Below are 26714 nucleotides of genomic sequence, written 5' to 3' on the forward strand. Positions count from 1 at the left end.
TGGCTCTTCCGACCAATGTCATGACACCAACCCCTCCTTACATGCTAGTAGTTCTGGCTAAAAGAGGAGAGCTAGCTAGAGACTTGTCTTAAAGCTACATTTGCATGGCAAGTTCGTTCATTTTACAAAGAACATGCATTTGAGGTGGCTGGATTTATAAGGGCTATAAATCTCCTATTAAAGTCCAGACTCTGCAAAGTTTCAACCTTCTCCTCTTGGCTCCCAAAGCGTTTGTGCTGCCTATACGGTGCAGTTATTACATTACGTTGTTATTATCTACCTCTGTCCCTCCACTACATTCTGGAATCTTAAAATCATCTTATTTATCTAGGTATAATGGAGTCTAGTACCTGAAAGAATCCATGATGGGACATAACAGTTGTTTAATAAGAAATGAATGAATACAAAGCTAATGGATTATATAGTAAAAATAAGTATTCAAAGAAATAACACACTGTTTCATTCACCTGAACCATTTACAGTACCTTTGTACTCTAGGCCAGATGCAGTCTTTTTAGCCTCAGTGAATCCACAGCAGCATTTCACACTGTGACCATCTGGACCATTAGATGAAATACCGGTTTGGCAATATTTCAGGGCTATGAAAGTAGTTGTGGGAATAAGATGAATTTAAAAGATACTACCACACAAAGGACATATTTAAAGCCACCACCTTTGTTATTTAGATAAAAACCTGACATTGTCCTTCTTATAAATAAACTAGAGGCCCAGTGCACAAAAATTTGTGCACTCAGGGGGAGGGGGGGTCCCTCAGCCCGGCCTGTACCCTCTGCAGACTGGGACCCCTCAGGGGATGACAACCTGCTGGCTTAAGCCCGCTCCCTGGGGGGATTGGGCCTAAGCTGGCAATCAGACATCCCTCTGGCAGCCCGGCAGCCCTCAGGGGATGTCCACTTGCCAGAGGGAGCAGGCCTAAGCTGCAGTCGGACATTCTTAGCACTGCTGAGGAGTCAGGAGAGGCTCCCACCAACACCACTGTTCTGGCAGCCATCAGCCTGGCTTGTGGCTGAGCAGAGCCCTCCATGTGAGAGCTCACTGACCTCCAGAGGGCAGCTCCTGCATTGAGCGTCTGCCCCCTTCAGGAGGGGGGTCCCCACTAGGGTGCCTGGCCAGCCTGGGTGAGGGACTGATGGCTGTTTGCAGGCTGGTCAAGCCTCCCCCAGTGGGGACCCTCACCCCTTGGAGGTTTGGCCAGCCTGGGTGAGGGGCTGATGGATGTTTTCAGGCTGGTCCCACCCTCTTTAGGGTGGAGGGTCCCGACTGGGGTGCCTGGCCAGTCTGGGTGAGGGGATGAGGGCTGTTTTCAGGCTGGCCAAGCCCCCCCAGCAACAGAAGCTCCAAGCCTTTCCTTTTTTTCATTTTTTTCTTTTTATTCTGGGATTTATTTACCTTCTATAATTAAAACTTTGTTGCTTTGAGTGGAGCTCAGAGCCTGCTGTGGCAAGCAGGAAGTTGGCTTCCTCCATCATTGGGGCAACCAAGACTCCTGCTTGCTCCACTCCATGGCTGCCAGCCGCATATCTTGACTGGGTTAATTTGCATATAGTCACTCTGATTGGCTGGTGGGTGTGGCTTAAGGCATAGTGAAGGTACAGTCAATTTGCATGTTTGTATTTCATTAGTGTAGATAACATCTTAGTATTTTTTATAAATGGAGGATACACATAGTCTGAATTTTCATTTTGAGAGATTATGGGACTGCCATTTAGTTCTTGTCACCTCTAAATAGATTCCAGACCACATAGAAAAATCCTCTACTCAAAGAATCTATCACTAACAAAACATAGAAAAATCCAAAGATTAATATAAATAGAACATGCCTTTTTAAAATGTCACAGCATTAAGTCAATTCGGGTGTCTTTTAAAAATTCATTCAAAAGTATAGTACTTCCAACACACATGTGAACTTAGCCCCATTTGCAAAGGTCACTAAGTGAACCCCTCTTTTTACATATAAAATGAGGCATGGTATTATAGAAGCCATCAAATAAATATTCAGTTTAAATCAAACTTTTTATATAGCCATTGGATCTGACCTCTGTTCTAATATCTACCATGCTTTTCAAAAAGGAAAGGTATTGCTGGAGTTGTCTAGCCAGTCATTAATTTGTGTCTACTCTATTTAGTGGCTACTTTAAAAAAAAATCATGGAATTATCAAGCAGCTCAGAACAAAAGTGCTTTCTGATTGTCAGCTCCCCATTCTAAAAGAGCAGGCTAATTTCTCTAAATCTCACAGTTGGAACTTTCTAACACTGACTGGCAGTTTCCACCTAGTGATCAAGGCAATTGACTAAAATAAATTATACATAAAGCTGAAATTCCTAATAGTAATAAAGCCACCTTCATGAGATAATCACAGCAGCAAAAGCACTCATTTGTCTGTTGCAGCTCGACAGGGTCTTGCTTGAAATTACCTTATAAAAACTGTACTTCCAGCATGTTTTCATTTCTAGTTTTACAATAGGAATAAAATGTCAGTGAGAATGGAGTAGCCAATGGGCGGTCAGTTGGAATATTTGTTTGTCCTTCCAAACAGCAATCTGATGGTAAAGACAACTCATGATTTGAGTCAAAGGACCTTGCTTTAGCTCCACACTGAGACGCCCATAGACCTTCTGTAATCTCTGAGTCTCAAAGTTTTCATTTATAAAATGGACATAACAGTACCTACTTCACAGGGCAGTTGTGGAGAAAAGACACACAGAATTGTCAAGGAGCAATAAGGATCTGAGAGACAGATTTGGGTATCATTTTTCTACATAAATTTTTCAAGAGCCACTTTTGTCTTCCATCACCATAACCCTGCTAAAGGAAACATTTATAAAATTTAGAAATGTTTGATTTCTAGAAATTTAGAGTGATAGATAAAATGTTTAATATTAAATCTTTATATATTACTATTCAATTATCTTTCTTCCAAACTCACATGTGAAAAGTATGAAATAAGAGTTTGATGTGAAAATGTCCACATAAAACTATCAGATCATTCCAATTCTTCTGTGTAGATAACAAGAGATACAATAAAACCCAGACTCTAGGGACAGGAGTGCATCTCCATCTAATTAAATGTCCTAAGACAGTTAATCAAGGATAAAACCAGGATGTAACAGAAGAAAGTTGGCCCCATTCTCAAACTTTTCACTTTAGAAAATTATTAAAGCTGATTTTTAAAGAATTAGGAACAGCATATATTTATATCCCAGATAGTTACAACTCAGAAAATTTAATTAACAAGATAAAGGTTCAGATGAATTGGGTATTTTCCTCCCCCATTTCTAGAAAAATGAGTTGTTCTTTATTTATCTGCTTGGTTCCAAAAAGGATACAAATTCCAGAATAAACAGTGACTAGTTTTCAAATGGCTTATAGATCCATTTTGATATTTTCTTTTTTAAAAAACTACTCCTTCTTTCTCTATCCCATAGTTTTAAAATTACAGAAAACTTCACATATTTTTCCTACTTGAAATGTGGTTTTTCAAACTCCATAACTGCTCTTTTCTAAAACTAAATATTATGTAAAATCTTTAAAGTTCACTAAATATCATAAGATAGAATAAAATGATACTAGGATGTAGGTAAGTTGTGACATTGTCTTAAGCAATTGAGATGCCAATAAATTAACTATGGAATTAAATTATGGGCCATAAAGAGAGGTGTCCTTTAAAAGAGAACAGTCATGTCTAAAATGCCTAATTAGAACTGCTACAGTAACCTGGTTCTGCAACACAGTGAGTTCCCCAGGGTGGGTCCTGTGGCAAAAAGACAGAATCCGGCAAAAAGAACCCTCCTCCTAATGAGCATTTTTGAACAGCAATTTTGTTCATTTACATCTCTCTTATCTCATAAAGTTCAGGTAAATTTGTCTACACTTTGTATTAATTTCTGTGATATTGACTCTCATTCTGTATTTTCAAAGACTATGAAAAGTAATTTATTCCACCAGGTCCTTCTGATGTGTAAATTAATTTGTAGGGGTGGCATTTCAGGTGAATTTAGCACATTAGAAGTAACTGTTACCTACACTAATGGAGGTGAGCTATGACCTACATAACTCAAAAGGGGATATTATCTAAAGTTGCCATTTGCTGTTTTGGAAATGTGTGGGAACTGATAATTCAAGCAAGGACCTTGTCTTTAAGGAATTTACAGTCATGTGGGAAAAGACCTGTGCACAGTAAGACAAAAAATAAGTCCTTAGTGACTTGAGAGATATATAGGTAAGATGTTCTGAGGACTCAAGGAATGAAAGAATGGGGGATATAAACACTATGTTGAGCCCAGCTGGCATGACTCAGTGGTTGTGTATTGAGTATGAACCAGGAGGTCACAGTTCCATTCCCGGTCAGGGCATATGCCCAGATTGCCTGCTAATCCCCAGTAGGGGATGTGTAGGAGGCAGCTGATCAATGCTTCTCTCCCATCATTGATGTTTCTATCTTTCTCTCCCTCTTTCTTCCTCTCCGAAGTCAATAAAAATGTATTTAAATTAAAAAAACACATGTTGATATTTTCAATAAAAGCACTACTTAAGCAGAAAGAGCATCACTTCTCACACGCACTGAATATATTACTTCTCACCTGTAGATAAAGCATAGAACAGGTAGCTATGCCTTTCTCTCTTAAAGGTGGATATAATGAGTATCCTATAAAGGAATTACATTTCCTTAATTGTTAACTTACATGTAGGCAGATATTTCCACACTGGAGACTCTGGCTGATTTACTATTCATAAAGTTATAGGTAAAGCTAAATATGGTCATAATAAGAGTATAACATGAGAGGACCTGAGGAGATGGCCTGTGTAACTCACTCCTATGTTAAAAGTCTATCTTCAGAAATCTGATAACCATTACTGTCTTTGGAACCAGAGTTCACTTTTTTTGGGGGGGGGGGTAGGAAGGAGGCAATAATAAATAAACTCTAGTTTGTCAGATACCTAATTCCCTGTGGCAGAAAGCCGTGTAGATCCTCCAGCTTCTCCCACCTCATCTCCCTCAGGCTTATAAATACGAACACGAAAGTTCTAACAACATGGTTCTCAATTAGTGATACCAGAGAGTAAGACACTTAAGGTGGGAGAACCCATAGCAGTTCTTTCTGGAAAAGTAAATACAAGTTTTGTATACCATCATCTTCCACTCTGACTCATTTGTTCAGACATGCCTGGGTACAGGATTGGTGAATGTGCTTTGAGTGTAAAATATGGTATCAATTAAATAGGTGAGGGACTATGGGATTATTTTTTTATTACTATGTATTTGTTTTCCAACCTGCCACTTAGATTTTTACAAATATTAGGATTTAGATTTTTACACATATTAGGATAAAGAGAAAGTTAGACCTCACTTGAAATGAGAAAAAATGAAAGTGCAAAAACTTACTCCATTGTTTTTCAGTTACTAGAAATTCAGAAATTCTAATCAACAGTCTTTTATCAAAAAATCTAAATATAAAGTATTAAACATAATCCTATTTGAGGTATAAAGAGACCAAAATTTAGGTAGGGGTGATTTTACTAAAAAAAAGTGCCTGGCTCCTTGCAAAGGTATTTAATAAAGTTAAGAAGTTTGCCCAGAGTGTGGCAGTGCCATTCAGAGTGGAGTCTCTAGCGAAGTCATCTTGGTCTCATTTCCTGAACCTCTGAATTATGGATCTAGTTCAATGAATGTTAAAGCATAAATGAGCTGTTTAAACACTGAAATGGGTTGCAATCACTCACGATGATACCTTATGAAAGACCACTGGGCAGATGCCGATAAGCCTAAGAATTTTCCAATTCTAATTGTCGTAACGCTCCTTCCTCCTGAAGAATTACAATGTATTTGTAGACTATATTTATCTTTATCTGAAAAGTTACTTATGCTTGTGTGTTGGCTTTTGTAGCAAGAGAAACTGGGTGACATTTGCTTCTCCCTTCGCTATGTACCTACTGCTGGCAAACTGACTGTTGTCATCCTGGAGGCAAAGAACCTGAAGAAGATGGACGTGGGTGGCCTATCTGGTAAGTCTGATTTTTGTTTTAAATGCTGCTTCATCATGGTTACCAAGTGCATAGCACACATGCTGTGACTCTCCAGCCCTTAATGGATCACTGTTCTCGTTCTTACGGAGGCTGGAAGCAATCGCAGAATTCATCCCAACACAGTGCCCCAGGAAGCCACTCTCAGTGTGTTGGAATTGGCTCCGAAGATGAAATCTATTTTCCTGCTTCATAGCACAAGTATCCATTGTTAGTTCGATAGCACTGAAAGCTGACAATGCTTGCTTTTCTTCTAAAAGGCAATGCCACCACCCTGGCCACTGTGGCTCAGTTGGTTGGGTATTGTCCTGTGCACTGAAAGGTTGCTGGTTCAATTTGCCTACTTAGGGCACATGCCAGGTTGCAGGCTCGATCCCCAATAGGGAGTATGCAGGAGGCAGCCAATCGATGTTCCCCTCTCACAACAATGTTTCTCTCCCTTCCCCTCTGTCTCTCCCTCTCCTTTTTCTTTCTCTCTCTCTCTCTCCCCCTCTCAAAAGTAAGTAAATAAATAAATATATTAAATAAAATAAAAATACTATATATATATGATTTTTAAAAATAAAAGGCAATGCCTATGGCCAACTATAATTTTGTTTAGTTGGGGGGGGGTACTTTTTTTGGTTCAAAATTCACTCATCATATGAAAAATAGTATTTTACCTGAGACTTATTAGGTGTTTTTAAAGATACTGTTTTATTAAAGTTTCTGCATTTCAAAATATGTGAACAATAAAACCTGTTTGAGGGTGAATCCCCATGGTAATGCATTTATTTCCTGTAGCTTATATTGGAGATGGGAAAAACTTTGGGATTTAAAGTTCTATAAAACCTAACTTTAGTTTTTTTTAAAAAAAAAAAAATGGTGAGTAAAGTAGTATACTCTTGCTCAAAAAGCAAAGTCAAGTCAAGGGCTTGTCATTTTCACAGTTGGATGTACTTTTTTTATTTTCTGTGTGATTAAATCAATTATATTTAATTTTCCAGTGAATTATTACAGTGTGAGAAATGTTCTTGATATGCCACAAGGTCATCAGAAATAGATTACAGTTGTCATTGCTTGTGGCTGTGGCACTAGAACTAGCATTTCTGGTTATTCAGTGCTTTCTCCAATAAAAATTTTGCAAACTTCAAAAGGTCACCCTAATGCAACCTGGTGATTTTATATTCTAAAGCAGCGATATTCAACTGCTATACCTAAGTCAGGGACACTGACCTCTTTTCCTTTAGATTGTCAAATACAAAATGACAACAGCCAACACAACAGCAGCTATCCAGTGTGAATGAATCAAAATTATACCTATTTTTTGTAAGATTGGCAAAAAAGAAAATGTAATTACTAGTAATTAGTTTACATGTGCCATGAGATGAAAAAGGTTGGAAAATGCTGTTCTAAAGTATAACAGCTAAAAAAGAAAAAAATGCTAGAGCTGAGTTTCTACTTACTGCACCACTAATTTGTTAATGAAATTCTCCTGGTGCCTCTTTATAAGTAAGTCGCCTGAGGAAGCTGCACTAATTCTTTCATGTCACTAAGACCTCATTTAATAACTTACTGCTTTCATTGCCTAATAGCATAACTGAGCATATTTAAAGCGATGAGCAGTTTCCTCTAAAAATGTAGAGTACTTAATGTACCTAAGTTGCAAAATATATGTATCTACGTGTCTATACACACATACCTTCCCTAGCTCTGTCCATTGAAAAGGCGTAGAAACAGGCTAAGTAGCCAAGGGCAGTCCTAGCACAAGCTGTGATTTGAAAGTTTAATTTCTCATGAAAAGAACCTGGGGCATATTAGAGAAATGGGAGATTCCAGGTGTGATACAAAGTGTTCAAGACAAGCCTAGCCAGTGGTCAGCAAACTGCGGCTCGCGAGCCACATGCGGCTCTTTGGCCCCTTGAGTGTGGCTCGTCCACAAAATACTGACTTCTGCACATGGGCCATGAAGTTTCAATCGCACTGTACATGCGCGCCCGCAGGTGGTATTTTGTGGAAGAGCCACACTCAAAGGCCAAAGAGCCACATGTGGCTCACGAGCCACAGTTTGCCCACCACTGGCCTAGACCATCCCATCTACCAAAAAGCAAGGGAGCTATCAAAGACAAGTGGGGAACCAACTTGAAGTGGTTTCCAATAACAAAGATGTGATCATTTAAGCTTTGTAATTATAGTGTGATGTATTCAAACCTTAAAAAATAAGAGGATTTGGTGTGTCTATGTGTAAAAAAATTCAGAGAAATTTTTAATTACAAGAACAATTTGCTACCAAATCACTACCTAATATCCTTTAGACACCTTTGACCTTTAGCTTTCCTTTGGTTCAATAGCCAGATCCTATCCCACGGTATTTTGTATCCTCTCTCACAGGTTCTGTTCCAAATGCCTATGCCAGCAATATCATCATCCTCTATGCCTAGTACTCCCCTAGTCTGCCTCCCAGTTCATCTTATACCCCTCAAAGCTGCCTCCATTCTTTACTTAAGTCATTTTCTTTACCTGGAATTCTCTTCCCTTCACCAATACCTAGCTAAAAGCTATCCATTCTTCGGGCTCAGCTTAAGTCTTCTTTTCTCCATTCATTCAACAAATGTGTACCGTGTCTCTACCTTATGTTAGGTATTTCTTTCATTTTTTAAATTGTTGCCAGCATTACAGATATCCCCCATAGAGGCCCCTTTCCCCCTCCAAACAGCCCCAGCCCCATCCCAGGCTTTTACGACATTATTGTCTGTGCCCATGGGTTATGCATATACACATATATGTTCTTTGGTCAATCTCTTCCTGTTCCCCCACCTCTCTGTCCTCTGCCATCTGTCAGTCTGTTCCATGTATCCAGGCCTCTAGACCTGTTATGTTCATCAGTTTATTTTGTTCATTATATTTCACATATAAGTGAGATCATGTGATATTTGTCTCTGACTGGCTTGTTTCGCTTAGCGTAATACTCTCCAGGTCCATTCATGCTGTTGCAAAGAGTTTCTTCTTTTTTACAGCTGCATAGTATTCCACTGTGTAAATGTACCACAGCTTTTTTATCCACTTGTGTTAGATATTTCTGAATCTAGATGTGCATCATTGGACAAAACATCCAAAAAAAACTACCTTCATGAAGCTTATGTTTTAATGTGGGGAGATGGACAGGAAGCCAATAAATAAGAAAAACACATAGTACTCCAAGAGGGGAAAAGTGCCACTGAGAAAGCAAAGGAGGAAGCAGGAGAAGGCATGCTGGGGTGTGGCTGTACATGGGTAGTCGGAGAAAGCTGCCTGGAAAGAGAGGAGGGAGTGAGCCACAGGGTGTCTGGGAGAGAAGACATTTTAGGTAGAGGGACTCCACGAAGCCTTTTCTGATTCATCACAATAGAACAAACCTTTCTCTTTTTCAAATGCCAATGGTCGTTTGTTTTCACACTTCCAGCATCACGCTTCTCTCTCACTAGAATATGTTCTGTATTTCTATCTCCCACGATGCCCTCACTGACTGCTAGCACTGAGCATAGCTGTTGAGTGAATAATGAATTATTTACAAAGGAGCTGTGGCCTGAAAAAACAAGTCTTGCATTTCAAATTTGTTTAACCTACTTACCATTAAACTAACTTTAAGCACTTGGATGGTCTGTGTCAAAGTAAGTTGACCTATGTATGTCCTATGAGACCAAAATTATATAATGAGATCATTCCAGGTAATTCAAATGCCAAATTACATTTGCTGAAAATGGCTGGTTAATTGGAACCGAAGTTGGATGTTTTGCCAAGGTTTAAATCCCACTCTGCCACTACTAGCAACTTGACGTTGGACAAGTTATTTAAGCTTTCTATGCCTCAGGTGCATTATCTATAAAGTGGGAGTAATAAGAGAGCCTGGTTTATATGGTCCTTGTGATAAATCAATAAAAGCGCTGGGTCTGTCACACCTAAATGCTCAGTAAATATCACTAATTTTTTCTATTAGGAACTTTATCAAATCTTGGGTTAAATATGCAAAATGTGAACGCAACTAATGGACAGTTTAACCAATTGCTTGATTCAAAACTGGAAAAGGAAAGTTCATCAGTTTGTTTGATCAGGATTGCCTGATCAATGCAGGCAAAATGCTCTCAGTAGACCATGTTTTGCATAGACCCAATAGTGAATTAAGACAAGGCATGGAATTAAACAACAAACAAAACTGAAAAAAAAATAAGAAATGGAATACATTTTTAAAATAATTTTTATTACTACCCTCCAACAGAGCCTGTTTATCTCCTGCCTATTGTGTTAATTCAAAATGCAAGACACAAAGATTTTGCCTCAATCATATACCCATACAGCAAACCCTGTAAATTCCAACCCTTCTTTACAATTTAGAAATCCTTTTCTAACTTGGTATTTTCATTCAGTTCTCATTAGAGACCTCTGAGGCAGTTTCTGAAGGTAATAGCCTCAGAAAATTGAAATTTAGAGACATTAAATAATGTACATAAATCATCTTGCTCCATAGCTGGCACATAGGAGGGGATCAATACCGGCTATCGCTTTTGTCCCTAGTATTAACAGTCAAAGTCACCTGATTTGTAGTTGATATAGCTGTGACTGAAGCCCAGGCCCTCCGATTTCCAATGCAGAACTCTTTCCAATACACCATTCAGCCTTCCCCACACCCATCACCTTCCAGGTGGGACAATAGGGATCTGCCAGCTCTAACATAGCAGAGGTACCTCTCTGCTTGGAGCTGAAACACCAAGATCCTTGGTGTTAATGAGGCTAGAAATGGAGGCCTTAAAGGGTTTCTTGATGACTGTGGAAATTTCCATCTGTATTAACCCCTATAAATACTCCCAGAATCGCAGAAGGACTTCACTTGTGGCTTCTAGCAGCCTTTTCTTCTTGTATGACCCAGTATGAAACAGAATGCAGTCTCCTAAACCAGTCCTTTCCCCCTTTCCCTGAAGCTCACACGGAGTCCTTTTGAGATGTCTCTAAGTGTTTGTACTGCTGGGAACCACAGCAAATCAACAGGGGTAACAATGTTGTAGCCCTGCTGCCTAAATTACAAAGAAAACAACAAAATCATGTCAAGCATGGTGATGAAAGGGAGCTGGGAAGACACACAAAATAAACAGAAAGTGCACGCATCTATTCCAGCAGTCTCCTGAACATCACGGAGCTGGAAAGGAGGCTATGAGGTGCGATCAGTTCAGGAATGGCCCCAGGGCTGGCCATTCCTCATACAGTTCCTCATGTTGTGACCCAACCATAATTGGGAAAATGTGGTTGTGTTCTTCCTCATCATCTCTTTCTCCCTTTTACTTCCCTCCCCAGCTCCCACCATCAGGCTTCTTCTTCCCCATATCTCTGTGGAAACTGTACTACAGAAAGCAAAGGGTAGGGTGTAGGAGAGGTCCCCCATCTAAGTCTCCAAAAAGGAGAGCAATGAAATTCAGAAATGGCAGCAACTACTTTAAGGAAGATAATGCGTTAAAGAATAAAGGGGATTCACTGTAGTAAAGGAGTCACTATCTGAATCTGCCAGGCTACCAGTGTGTGGACTGGCTGCTGAGACCGACATCAGTAAGATTGACCTTGCCCACTACCCCTCACACACACACACACACACACACACACACACACACACACACATGCACACATGCTCTCTCTTTTCTATGAGATGCAATTTTTAAACATTGTTTATTTTCTTGTATCTACTATCCAAGAAACAGAACTTGGGAAATACAGCCAATTTCAATATTTGAAGGCATCTAAGAAAGAACATACAGTCAACCTTAGGGAACCACTAGATTCCATGTAGAAACCATGAATCAGCACAGACAGAGCCTTCTTTCAGGCATTATTTATCAAGATGTGATAGTCTACTCTACCTACATTAGAGTCACCCAGGGACCATGTTAAAATTTGAGATTTCGGGGACTACCTCACACTGAGCCATACTGAGTATCTCCAGATGGGAACCTAGATATTATGTTTTTTAAATCCCCATGTTATTCTTATGCATCTTAAGTTTAAAAACTATGCTTTATAGAGCATATAGTGATATCTGAAGCTACAGTGGTAATCATATCACAACATATAAATTTATCAAATCGTATTTTATATCTTAAATTTAGACAATGCTATATGTCAATTATATCTTATTTTAGAAATAAAAAACAACTACTGTTGCAGTGGTTCTCAACCTTCTGGCCCTTTAAATACAGTTCCTCATGTTGTGACCCAACCATAAGATTATTTTCATTGCTACTTCATAACTGTAATGTTGCTACTGTTATGAATCGTAATGTAAACATCTGATATGTAGGATGGTCTTAGGCGACCCCTGGGAAAGGGTCGTTCGATCGCCAAAGGGGTCGTGACTCACAGGTTGAGAACCGCTGCTTTGGAGGCTCAAATGCTACCTCATAATTTTAGCTGAAGTTCATGTCAGCCAAAGGCCAAGTCAGAATTTTTTTGGTCAGTGATGTAGAATACATTCTTTGCTTTATATGCTGGAATTTTCTTAAATAACAAGTTCTATTTTTTTCATTAACTCAGTATCCTCTTTCCTGAAAATCACCTTTTTCACATGTGTAAACTATTATCGTTTTTTTTCTTCAGTCAATTCCACTTTTTTCCAAAATGTTCTGGCAACATCCCTTGGTAAAGGTGAAGGGATGTTGCCAGACATCTCATCATTTTTAGTGTACAGAGACTTAATCACTAAAATAACACACCCATCTGTACACAAGGGGGAAACTAAGGTGCTCCTTTCAGCCTAGAAATTTAATAAATAATTTGATGTTTGACCTGATGGACTCGTTGATCCTGTCTTTGCTGTATAGCCAAACACTAATTAAACAATCAACAAACTAATTTATATTAGTGGCTTCATGATGGAATTTTAGTTTGGGTACAAAGGAAATTTGGAATAGGGGAGAATTTTTGAAAGAGAAAATAAAAGCAATAACAGTTCCTTTATACGTTCCTGGCCACCAACCACCCTTATCTGTCCTGCCATTGGTGCTGAAAGCATGACAAAGAAAACCACTCTAAATTCAATTGATTTGAGTTAAAAGCCACTAGTCTGGGAGCCAGGCCAATAAATAAAACGGCAAAAAAAAACTTATAAGAGCCAATTAGTTATGGATATGCAAATTAATTGGCCCATGATATTAGGGTCAAGCAATAATATGCAAATATACTGGCATCTTATTGAACTAACAGGACAGTCATATGCATAATAAGTTGGCTGTGATGTCAGAAGGCTTCATCATGATTTTAGGCTTGAATGTTAGAATATAAAATTCTGTGACACTTCAAAGCATTTAGTTACAATACTGATAGAATAGTCTAAATCCCTAAAATGTGAATAAATTGATCTAAGAAAGAAATGACAAATCTTTACACTGGATTCTCCTAGAAACAGAGTTATTAAGAAGGGTTATAGCCAAGCCCTATGCAAGTTGAGCCCCAGCCATTGTTACCACAGAATGGATAGAATGCTATGCCCGAAGGACTAATGGTGGTTTTAAGAAAATGAAAAGAGAAGCTGTGAGATCTGAGCTGTATTTGAAATCAAGAGAAATGAGTGCTAGGCTGAAATGTACTAGTTAGAACAGTTAGCACAAAAACTCCTAAACAAGTCCGTTAGCTGGCAGGTACAGGTCTAGTCATTCAGCAAACACCATTTGAATACACACTGAACTAGGCACTTTGCCATCCTTGGGTATGCAGGTATGCAGGTATGCAGGTAAAAGTCACAGCAGACACATGCATAGCACAGCGTGCACCAGAACACCCTTCTAAATGCTTCATATATGTTAAAAGATTTAATCCCTATTACTCCCCTATGAGGCAGATGCTATTTTTAATGCTATTTTATTGATGGAACTAAAGCACAAGAGGTAAATAACTTTCCCAAGGTCACAGACTTAGTATGTGCTGAGTTAGAATGTCAAGCCAGTCCGAATTCAAACTCCATGAATAAAGCATATGACTTCTAAGTCCTTATCCTTTCTCAGCAGGTTCGACCTGGAGTGCAGATGACTAACTACATGCTACAGTTTGAGAAATGGCCAAAAATTCTCCCCTATTCCAAATTTCCTTTGTACCCAAACTAAAATTCCATCATGAAGCCACTAATATAAATTAGTTTGTTGATTGTTTAATTAGTGTTTGGCTATACAGCAAAGACAGGATCAACGAGTCCATAAGGTCAAACATCAAATTATTTATTAAATTTCTAGGCTGAAAGGAGCACCTCAGTTTCCCCCTTGTGTACAGATGGGTGTGTTATTTTAGTGATTAAGTCTCTGTACACTAAAGACGATGAGATGTTCTGGCAACATCCCTTCACCTTTACCAAGGGATGTTGCCAGACATTTTGGAAGAAAGTCCTAGTCTAAGGGATTTGAGTGCCTACTAGGTGGTAGAGAAAGAACTAGAGAAAAATGTTATCTACTACAAATTTAATTCAGGGCTGACTCTGGAACACACTGTATCATATTGTGGGGTTGAGGGTGGGGTGGGCAGTAGATGTAATAGTACAAAAGCTTTCTACCACTCTAAAGTACTATTGGACTCTGTAGGTCAAAATTAGATATGAAATACTAAATTAAAGAAATTGGAATTGCACCCTAGCCGATTTGGTTCAGTGGATAGAGCATTGGCCTGTGGACTGAAGGGTCCCAGGTTCGATTCCAGTCAAGGGCACGTACCCAGGTTGTGGGCTCGATCCCCAGTGAGGGGCATGAAGGAGGCAGTTGATCAATGATTCTTTCTCATCAGTGATGTTTCTATCTCTCTCTCCCTCTTTCTTCCTCTCTGAAATCAATAAAAGTATATTTAAAAGAAAAGAAATTGAAAGTACAATAGACAACTTGCCAGGAAAATAGAGCTCAGCTGGAAAATGTTAACAAGACAAATCTACAGATTGAGAAGTAGGATGCCAAAGAGGTCTGTGCTAAGGCATTTTTACTAGTCGCCATAAAATTCCCAATTTTGAAGTTGACAAATGCTTTCAGCTACTGAAATTTCAACTTTAGTGGATAAATAGAAAAGTCTTGCTAGGCTGAGTCAGCCAAAATGTGGTAGATGAGCTCCAGTATGGGCAAGCTTGGAAACAATAAAGAGAAAAAAAATGAAGTATAAAATAATAGGATCAATTATAAACCAAGAAAAAGGTCACACAGAACCACCCACTGAGGACATTTAACCAAGTGCACTGCTAAAACCAAAGACGCTGGTGTTGTCAAAGATTTTATAAATACATACAAGAGAAAAAAAATACCCTACTTTTGTCTTACACTAAGGCCCATCCTTGGTGTGGTCAAGCACCTTAAGAAAGATATAGTGGTATTAGATGACCGGAGGAGGACAACTAAAACAGGGTGAAGTCCTAGCCAGTTTGGCTCAGTGAATAGAGCATCAGCCTGCAGACTGAAAGGTCCTGAGTTCTATTCCGGTCAAGGGCACATACCTTGGTTGCAGGTTTGATCCCTGGCTCTAGTTGGGCTGATGGGGGAGGCAACCAATCGTGTCTCTCTCACATCGATGTTTCTCTCTCTGTGTCTCTCTCCCCCTCCCTTCCATTCTATCTAAATATCAATGGGAAAATATCCTCAGGTGAGGATTAAGACAAAAATAAAAATAAAATAAATAAATAAAATAGGAGGGAAGTTGCAGTGTGTGAGGACAGGTTAGGGTTAGGATTTTGTAGTCTGGAAAGAGGAAAGCTGACACAGAGATGATTAAAGTTTGAAAATCATGAAAGGTAGAGCTAGAGTAATACCTGACTGTTTATGACTTCCCACAATACTAAAATTAGGAAGCAACTTTGATTTTTGAAAGAGCACAGATAAAAGGGAGAGTCACTCAGCGTGACCTCAAAGGCACCTTGCTACTCAAAAATTCTCTGCCAAATTTCCTTCACTATTTTTCAGTTGGGTTAAGTAAAAACTTGTTACTCTAAAAGATAGAACAGGTAGAGATAAATGTATGAGTTTGGAGTAATGGGCTTAAAAGGAAACATCTCTCCAAACTTTTACTGTGTGTTGTACTGTAGGACCCCATGCCTTTCCATGGGCAACTATCAGAAACAGACCCCGCAGCTGCCTCTCTCACAATCCAACCCAGAACAGCTGCATTCCCAACCTTGAGTTGCATTCCCTCCTCTGCTCTCCCTTCAGTACACGGAAAGGAACAGGGAGAGTCAGATTGTCTAAGAGGTTGTTGTGTTGGCAGAATTAAAGCCCCCAAATAGTCCTGTTTCGTAAAATCAAAATTGGTTGGCTTTTGAAGGGATATTATCCATATTTGATAAAGAGTTTTTCTAATAAAACTACTAAAAATACATAGCAAATGTGTATGCCACCTTTCTCTTCCTTTTATGAAGCTACAAGATTCCTGTTAGGCTGACCACAGGTGACAACAATGGAAATACTATTGAGTCTCAAACGCTCTAAAGATGCTCAGAGAAATGGAAACATCAAACATGATCTTTTTAAAAAATTGTACTCTATTATAGTTACCTACACTTTCAAAGGACATTTGGGTTGTTTTTGGTCCCTTAATCCCTTATTCCTAAAATCTGTTATAAACATGCCATTCTTTCCCCCTCTGCTCCATAGTTTTGCCACCTGCTCATTATATAGTAGCCTTATTATAACAGAAACAGCAGCCCTATGAAAAAAGTTAAATCAGAAGAACAAATGTAACTCTTGAATTCAATTGGTTATTTGGCTGTCATTTTCAGATTTGTCTTCCTTCCTTTATTCCTCCTCATTCCCTTGTAATAAAATAAACAAACAAAAACAAAACAAAATATACAGCCAGACTATCTCTAGAGATAGAGGGAGTGACCCAGAAATAACATTACTGTGTTGTTGTTTTTCTCAATGACAGCCATGAAGGCATTTTTCAGTGAAAAAGTAAAGATAAAAATGGTCCCCTGGCCGCATCTTCTGCCCAGCATGAACAGATAGGACCGTGATGCAGTATCCTGTCTGCTCACTGCTTTATAAACCAACTCCCTATGAAAGGAAGTCTAGAAGCCACTGCAGCGGGTTGCCTTTCTGAATTACTAATGACCTAACTTTTGCTATTCATCATTGCCATGATCCCTGGGGAACCAGGAGACTTCCTATATATTTTTTCCTACAAAAAATGATTTTTAAATGTTTACGTAGGATGTTAACTTTTTTTGCTTCAAAATATGAAAGAAGCACATTTTTTATATTATCAGAAACACAAACTGCTTTTACCCAAAATGAAAGCAACATAGGTTGATAAGAAATTCATAGCTTTCAAATGTCTAATTCCAGTCAACAATATGATAGTCCCCCATGAACCAAAAATTGGTGAATGCATATTTAGAGATAGTATGCTTGCAGAACTAATACATATAGAACTGATCTGTATAGAGCTGTGAGATTGCACAGTTATCCACCAATCTAACAGCTGCCATTTGGGCATATGATGGTCTTTCATATCCTAATTAAGAAGATAAATGCTTTTACAATATTTCCCCAGTTTTTAGTTTTAAATTTTAGAAAAGCTTAAGAAATAAGGTTAAAGTAACCTATAATCCCATCACTTATTTTAATATGTAAGGGGAAAAAAAAGTCCCCAAACTAGTCCCTCTAACCCAATGATTCTCAACCTTCCTAATACCGCAACCCTTTAATACAGTTCCTCACGTTGTGGTGACTCCCAACCATAAAATTATTTTCATTGCTACTTCATAACTGTAATTTTGCTACTGTTATGAATCGTAATATAATATAATATGCATGATATATTTTCATTGTTACAAATTGAACATAATTAAAGCATCGTGATTAATCACAAAAACAATATGTAATTATATATGTTTTCCGATGGTCTTAGGCGACCCCTGTCAAAGGGTCATTCGACCCCCAATGGGGTCGCGACTCACAGGTTGGCGACCTGCAGGTTGAGAACTGTTGCTCTAACCCATTCCCATTCAGAAGTAGTTAATTGTCTCAAGGAAACAATTTGAAGTTTCATATCCAGATTTTCTTTTCTGCTTTATGTAAATTAAACACACACGTGTGCACGTGCAGATAAACACGCATTATTCTGTGAGACTTTTATGCCCAGCAATATAAATAAAGACCCTTCTAGGCCAGTACATATAGATGTGTCATTACTTTTATACTCACTGCATAGCATCCCTTTGTTTGGATGTATTTCATAAGTCCCTTGGAAATATGTAATTCTCTGAGGAAAACTAACTTACCAGAGGACTTAAAGCAATACCTGAATAAATAGAAGATTGCGCTCTTGGATAGGAATACAATATAGTAAAGATGTTAGTTTCTCCCAAATTAATAATAAATGTTACAAATGAAGTTAAAAGACAAGCAACAGATTGGAAGAAAGCAGATAAGGCAGTAATGTCCCTATAATACAAAGAGTTCCTCCATATCAATAAGAGAAAGAAAACCAATGGGGGGGAAGTCTCCATTTATTTTTAATGTGCCTGAAATTTTCTTGCTGCTGCTTCTACTATTGGCTCCTGTTGATGGTAAAATCTTACATTTATACAGTCTCATCATGCCTCTAAATAAGAAGGATTTTAAAGTAAGATGCAATTACCCTAAGTTCAAAACCTAAAAAAATGTGTTGCTTTAAAAAGACAACTGCAATTGATTGCAAAGAGTACAGAAAAAAAAAGAAAGAAAGAAAGATCCGGTCATTAGCTTGTAGCTTTTCATCAGCTGTATTTGCAGGAGTTTGAATCCATTAAAACACTCAATCCAGCAGCACTGTTTTGATAGCAAGTTGCAGTTACCTGTGACAGTCAGTGTAAAAATATCTACCTTTGCAAAAGTAAAACCAACATTTTTGATAGAATTTACAAAACTGCTTAAACATTTGAAAGCTGCTTATACTAAAAGTTGCCAATTGAAGGTGTACATCTAAAAAATACTCTTGAGCTCCACGGTACCCTCTTCACATGCAGTGAAAACATCAAAAAATGAAGCCAGCCTAAAGAGCTACATTCCAGTGACGCTTCGGTTCCCCATATAATTGGAAATCTATTTTAATCTTAACTGAAAGATATGTTCATGTATTATATAAGAATTTCACGGAAAACATTTTAAAACAATTTAGTGGCAGAGATTTTAGAAGAGGCCTTATGAACGCTTATGAATTATGTAAGTCTGAACTTTCATTTTAATAACTTCATTAAAATATAAAAACCTTAAAAAGCCTCTCAACAAGAATTTAACTTCATAGAAATGCTTTATATGTGCCCTGACCTTGCCAAAAGGCATGCCTAAGGCGTCATTCACAGTTACTACAGGGCAAAGCCTAATAATAAATACCTATCAAAAATGCCAGCATTTGTCCTCGCCTCCATGGCCTCCCCCGGAGTCCCCACTGGGCCATCAACAGACCCTCTCCTGAGAGATGGCGGGATGCATCCGAAAAGAAACAGCCACTGGCATTGGAAAACCTGGATCTGAAGCCCTTAACCTTTCGGATTCTCAGTCTGTTGATATATATAATTGGGATGTTAATGACAGCATGATTGTTGGGTTAGCAAATGAAGTATAGCAGGTTCTCAAATAACATCATTGCCATTGTAACGTCCATGAGACTCTGTGGGAACTTAACTGGTTTATAACAATTAGCCTATAGTAAAATTGGTGTCATTATACTTTGTTTCACTTAAAGTCACAGAACCCATCTTGGACATTAAGTGAGGACTTAACTGTCATGTCAGATGGAAACTCTAAGATTAAAAGCACTGTATAAATGTTGGTTGTTTCTAAGCAAGGGACAGCTCTTGGTCAACTCTATTTTTCTCACCATATCTTTGTTCTTAGAAAATACATTCCTACAGGACTCACATAAATATTACACATGTGTATGTGTGTGCTTAAAGAATGCAATTCCATTATTTGGACAGCAGTCATCTGCTTAGATTAACCTGTCCTAGGAGAACATGCTAAGGTTCACTAGCAAATTCTGTTCCCTCCTCTGTTACTATTTGGTCACAAAACTCAGTATATTTCATGATAAATAAGACCAGTACTATATTTCTACCACCCTCGACTTTTTAAGTTATTTATTTGAACTTTCTAAGATACCAGATTTCTCTTCCAAGTGTTTTTTTTTTTAGTTGTTTTTTTTGTTTGTTTTTCTTTCTTTTTCTTTTTTTTATTATAACTGGCTTAAGACAAAAGCAGTTAATTGGGCCAACAAATAGGAATAAAGAGGAATTGAGCCTCTCTCATCCTAATTATCAAGTTGTTGCCTGGTTGCTAGACAAAGTGCCCTCTCTCCAATATGCAACACCATGAAATGGAAGGTACTGTTGCTATGTTCATTTAACTAGAAGTGGCAGGGCCTGATTCCAAAGCAACCACCCTTTGTCTTCCAAATGATGGCCCAGCAGATGAATACCTAATCGGATACAACATGAGTCAGCAGCATTCATTGCCTGCTGCAAGCGCATAATTGAGTGGTTAAGATTCCAACTTTCATTTAGCTCTACAGATTCTCAAATCTTTACAAATAACGACACCAACATGAGAGGGGTACCCACGTAAACTCTCACAGCCTCGCAGAACTTCGACTCTCTTCAGCTTCTTTTCCTCCAGCTGATTTCCTTTTCTCTATCAAACATAGTCCCAGGCTGTGCCCAGTCCAGCCAGTTTTTTATAAAATGAAAATTCTCTGGCTGGATTATGCATCTACTCTCCAGCCTTCATCTTAAATCAGATGGATTGCTCCACTTGCCAACAGGAAAAGCAGCTCAGTGAAAACACTTACAGAGAAACTAGGTGAGAAATGTGAAATGTTGTTGTGTATTAGTCCTACAGCCGAGATGATTCCTCTGTGCCATTTTGATTTGTTACTTAACTAATCCTAAATTTCCCCACATCAGTAATGTTGAGCAGGGCCCCTCTCAAATAACCAGCCCGTCTGACCCGAGGTTAAACCAATTGCTTAGGAAACATTTTCTGCAAAGCTATGAGCCTGAAGACCATCTATATTCCAGACGCCAGGGATAAAAGTGTCAGAGCTTCACAGGATGCTAAGGGAGATATAAACATGAAATTAGTGGGTACATTCCAGACCGATCCTCAAGTTTAAAAAAAAAACAACTCTTCACAAACATATATTGCAGTCAGGGCTGCTTCTATTGTTAATAAAGTATCTTTAGTAGTCCTGCTATCGAACTCAAGAAAATAGAACTGAGGTGTTATGTAAATTTAGCCCAGAGCTAAAGAGAAGATTCTCTTCAAGCCAACTTATATAAAGAAATTTTGATAAATGGGTGTATCTTTTAAAATCAACTTGCCCACATACAGTCATAGCATACATTTTGATTCTTATAAACTGCCACTTGAATTTTTTTATTGTAAAGCAGTCCAGCCATCCTTAATGCTATAAAAGGAACTAGTTATTAAAGCTACTAGAACTTAATATTTCCTTATAAGCAAGATGTAGGAATGGGATTTTTGTTTTCATCTTGGGTGGATCAATGAACAAAGAGCTGTTTTTTTATGTGTGTGATTGCTTTGGTATGGGTGGTTCTTGTCATTCATTGCCTCTCTAACTTGCCATTTAAATTTTAAAATGATTTCATATGAAATGTAAAACAGCAGTGCAATCTTATTACCGAGATTATTCATTTTAAAGATGAGATTGTCAACAGAGCTTCCCCACTCTACACTGAGAAGTCCGGACTAATGCATTCATTTCTGGAAACACACTTAGGAGAGGCATTGACTTTCTAAAGCAAATCCAGAGGGAGATCAGGGTTATGCAGAGGGCAGACACAGTCTCCGCGGGAGGAACTGTTCAAAGAATCGGAGATGTTAAAGCTGCAAAAGACAGAGCAGACACAATAACTGCCTGCAAATATGAGAGAAAAGAATTGAACTTACTCTTGTTAACTATAAAGATCTGAACTGGGATCAATGGGTATAAGCAATGAAGATCCATACCTGGTTCTTTCCATTTCAGTACCTGAGCAAAGGCTATTGGGAGTTTAGCAGAGATACTGGGTAGGGATGATGCCGTACCCACCTCCGTGGGTTAGTGTTAATCTGTTAAATTCCTGTCTCCCAAAACTGCCCCACTCTCAATGAGAACTAAAGCTCTAAAACATCCTACCCAAACTGAAGCTAGTAATAGCACATGAAACAGCACCTCTATTAAAGACAAATTTACCCCATCAAGAGCCAGTATTTTTCCTTTAAAAAATAAAAATGAAAGACTACTGGTAATGATGATATAACAATAAATAGCTGTAACCTAGTTGATGCTTTTGATCTTGTTTAACCCTACTCGTTATCCCACTAGGTTGATATTATCCTCGTGAGATTGATACTATCCCCATATGTAAATGAGGAAACTAAGGCTTAGGAAGTACAGTGACTTGCTCAAGGTCACAGAGTGAACAAATGACACAGCCAAGCTCCTCCCTCCAGCTGAGTCTGCGACCTCAGCCTGTCTGCTTACCCACCACATTCCACTGTCTAGACTGCGCACACTCTCATTTCAATTGGCCATAATCCCCGAACCGTAGAAACCTCAACCCTAGAAGATAATAAGTGCTTTCGAGCTGCAAAATGATCATTGGTTGGCTCACAATTAATACCCTCTATAGATTATTTTGACAAAGTAACACTATCCAACTGTGCCTGCAAATGCCAACACATGCAAATCCCCGTGATTTCATAGATAAATAGCAAATGCGCTAATGAGAAAAAGAAGGGAAAAAACTGCTCTTTGTTCATATTTTTCCCTTTTTTTTTATTTCTGCTGGAAAATAATTGTCCAGAAGGAATCTGTGTTCTTTTCAACAACTAAAAGAAAAAGAGGAAGGTTAGTGTTTGCAAGTTCATATAATACAAAAAAAAAAAAGAGCAGGCATGAGCTGTGGCTTCCCAGTGGGTTGCTGAGCAGTTTTAATTTACTTTTAATCATTTCAGAAGTCATGCCTCAGAGGTATGAGCTGAAAAGCTTTATAGAATTTTGCTTTTTTCTTTCTTGTCCCTCCTTTTTCAGGTTGGCAAAAAAATAAATGCTAAAGCAAAACAAAAAAACTGGGTAGAATCAATTTAGGTATTTGCTTCTCCTGGAAACTTTAGATATCCTAGCCTCGTCTTCATTATGCTTTATCTTTTACAGTCCACATATTTCACTTGATCACAGACTTGTCTTGCTTTGTGTTCTACAAATGCCTTTTCTCATTCATGAGACTGTGAGGTCCTTTCATTGTCAGGGTTGCCAGGTACCCCGTGTGTCCCTGTTTCTGTGTTTCCATGACACTGAGTCAGCACACACCATAGGTATCAGTGGCTCTTTCTCTGTGAATTTCTTTTGCCAGAGACCTGACTGAATTCATTTTACATGGCCATCATCTGGCATTACCTAGCATGTAGTTAGGTCCCCATAAGAGTTGAAATTTAAATGAAAATGAGAATATTTTATCCCCCACAATAGGGCTTATAGTATGAACTGAGTTAAAATGAATTGAATAGAACAAATCCAATTGAACTGAATTGAATATATTAAGACATTATTATGTCGCAATAAAATTATCCAGATTATACTTACAGACAAATGGATTAGCACAGCCTACCTATGATGTGGTTCTAAAGATTGATACTCCTAGGATTACCTATTATGTTACCAGAGAAAGGGTAGTAACCTTTAGGCATAATATTGTAATTAGTTCTTTAAACTGAGACCAAAATAGTAGACACGGCCCAAATCACTATGTGTCTGAAGAATAGCTAGGAAATATGGAACACACCTCATGTTTGACAGTATTTTGAAAAAGGCAAATGATGTATAAAGTAACCTGAATTGACATGTTGTTTATATGGGAGGATCCCCAAAACAAGTAGATCTTAAATCTCATTTCCCCGTCTAAGTCACCTTCTTGGTCCAAGGTTTGCTGTGATTCACAGAGAGAAAAACCCAATCACTATCCTCCCCTCAACCTGCTCCTTTCTCATTAGCTCTGGTGTCTACAAACCAGTCCATCAGCCAGTCAGTCGCCATATATCTGGTCTAAGCCCTGAGTGCGGCACTTAAGATTCAGCCAATGAGATGGACAGTGTCCTTCTACTTGTGGATCCTATAGTCTCAAAAAGCCTGCAGGCTCTCCTGGCCCGCATGATACAGTGATGGAGCATTGACCTATGAACCAAGAGGTCATGGTTCACTTCCCAGTCAGATCACATGCCCATGTTGTGGGCTCGTTCCCCAGTGTGGGGTATGCAGGAGGCCGCTGATCAATGACTCTCTCATCATTGATGTTTCTATCTCTCTCTCCCTCTCCCTTCCTCTCTGAAATAAAAATATATTTTTAAAGCCTACAGTCTCAACAATACAGAAGTACAAAAATAATCACAAACCCTATGTTTTCTAAAAAATTCAACAGAATGTGAAATGAAGAAATGAAAAGAGGTTTCCCTCACCCAAAGGATGTAGTAGGCTGCTTTAGAGTTATAGGTAATTCTTTTCTCCAAATTACACCTCTTTTCATAGAAAAAAAAAGATAAACATTTTATAAAAACCAAAGTGATGGTGGGGTACAGGAGATATTCCTTCTTTATGAACTTTACCAAAGTAGCATAGAGTTGCATGAGATCAGGTGTCTTCAAATTTTGATGATGTTCACCTATTAGTAAAACTATGGGAGCATATTGCTCCTTGTATGTTTATTTGTAGGTTTATAAATTTTTCACATTTACTACTGTAGTAATATAAAATGGACATTGCAAAGCTATTTAAAAATAGAAAAATGGAAAAGCTAAATCAAATATAAACTACTCATTTTATAACTATATAAATGATAAAATGTTATTCTCCCTTTAAAGGTGTTATTAATATTTTGCCCTAACCGGTTTGGCTCAGTGGATAAAGCGTCAGCCTGCGGACTGAAGGGTCCCAGGTTCGATTCCGGTCAAGGGCATATACCTTGGCTGCGGGCACGTCTCGAGTGGGCAGTGTGCAGGAGGCAGCTGATCGATGTTTCTCTCTCATCAATGTTTCTAACTCTCAATCCCTCTCCCTTCCTCTCTGTAAAAAAATCAATAAAAATATATTTAAAGGTGTTATTAATATTTCTACTGTTTACAAATATGTCTCATATTTAAAAGCATAGTTTTAACTTTGTGATATAGGAATTCAAGTATTCTATTTCCCTTTTCACTTAGCTTCAGAGTGCTGCATCTGTAAAAATACTTTGGAAAAGCAGAATATCAATATTTAATAGGAGTTAATTTGAGATTCATAGTAAATATAAACCAGTATGTCAGATTCACTGAAGTTGTGATGATTTTAACCAACTTCTCTCTTCTAAAATAGATCATTTTTTAATATCTAATCATGATGAACACAGCTCACTCTAGAAGTTGAAGAATTCAGCTTGGTCATTCTGATTTCTCACTCATGTGAAATATATTTGCATTATTAAAATTTCAAGCTACCGCTGTTGGTTTTCATGAATCACTTTAAGCAACATACTCATTTTGTGAGGATTAATTCCTTACAATTGAATAATATAATTTATAAATCAGTATAACTTGGCTCACATGAGCTAAGTGCATAGCAAAACACCAAAAGCAAATAAACACGTGAGGGTCCCTGCATATCCCACCCGCACTGGGGTGCTTCCTTGCATGTGAATCGTGCCCAAACACTGCTGTGGTGTATACCTCAAATCTTAGTAAATCTGTAATCCTTTTATTACTTTTTAGAAGAAAATATATATAAAGTAGAAATTCTAATATCTTCTTCTTCATGGGGAAGGACTAATTCCTCACTGAGACTTCAGAACACTAAAGATTTCTAGTTTATAAACCAAAAATATGTCAGACATACCACATTTTTCTTCTTTTCTCTTACTACAGGCAGAAAAACTCTTGTTGTTTCAATTTTTCTTTCTTTAAAAATCAATTACTCATTCACCAAGGACAATGCATTGTAACTTATCAATGCAAAGTATAATTTTTATGTAAAAAATGATACACATTCTGATAAATGATAAACTCTTCATAAGTTTCAGAGGTAACATGATGGAAGGACACATAAAGAAGCGTCAAGCCAGATTAGTTTCAGGACTTGCAATGTTACACAATTGCAAGGATAGGAGTGGCTGGATGGTTAGCCTGTAAAAGGGGAGACGGGGTGGGTAACAGGAAGGCTCATCACAAGTATTTGAAGAATTGTTCTAGGGACAAAAGTATGAAATCATGTGTTCAAATATGTACTGTATTAAATACCTACCTGATAAGTACCACAATCGTCTAGGAGTTGGAAAAACAAAGATGAATAAAATCCTGCAGGCTTAGAGCTGGCCCAGAGAAAGCCACTTAGAAAGAAATACTGTGTAAGATTTGGGAGTCCACAAACTTTTCCAGGAAATGACCAGGTAGTAAATATGTTAGGCTTTGCAGGCCATGTGGTCTCTTGCAACTATTCAACTCTGCCCTTGTAATACAAAAAAAAAGTCATAGATAACATGTAAAGAATGGACGTGGCTGCCGAAACCGGTTTGGCTCAGTGGATAGAGTGTCGGCCTGCGGACTGAAAGGTCCCAGGTTCGATTCCGGTCAAGGGCATGTACCTGGGTTGCGGGCACATCCCCAGTAGGAGATGTGCAAGAGGCAGCTGATCGATGTTTCTCTCTCATCG

The 26714-nt window shown here is 38.3% G+C and overlaps 1 protein-coding gene across 5 annotated transcripts in view; it reads left to right on the forward strand.

The window, feature by feature from the left end:
* SYT1 (synaptotagmin 1) overlaps positions 1 to 26714 on the forward strand; it is a 552577-nt gene that overhangs the window by 448213 nt on the left and 77650 nt on the right. For all 5 annotated transcript variants that reach the window (XM_015571122.1, XM_015571120.1, XM_006774704.2 and 2 more), the window contains one exon: positions 5909 to 6026. In XM_015571122.1, the coding sequence (XP_015426608.1) occupies positions 5909 to 6026 (118 nt within the window). The remainder of the gene's footprint in view (positions 1 to 5908; positions 6027 to 26714) is intronic.

The sequence above is a fragment of the Myotis davidii genome, unplaced genomic scaffold, assembly GCF_000327345.1.
Source record: "Myotis davidii unplaced genomic scaffold, ASM32734v1 scaffold26, whole genome shotgun sequence".
Lineage (NCBI taxonomy): Eukaryota > Metazoa > Chordata > Mammalia > Chiroptera > Vespertilionidae > Myotis > Myotis davidii.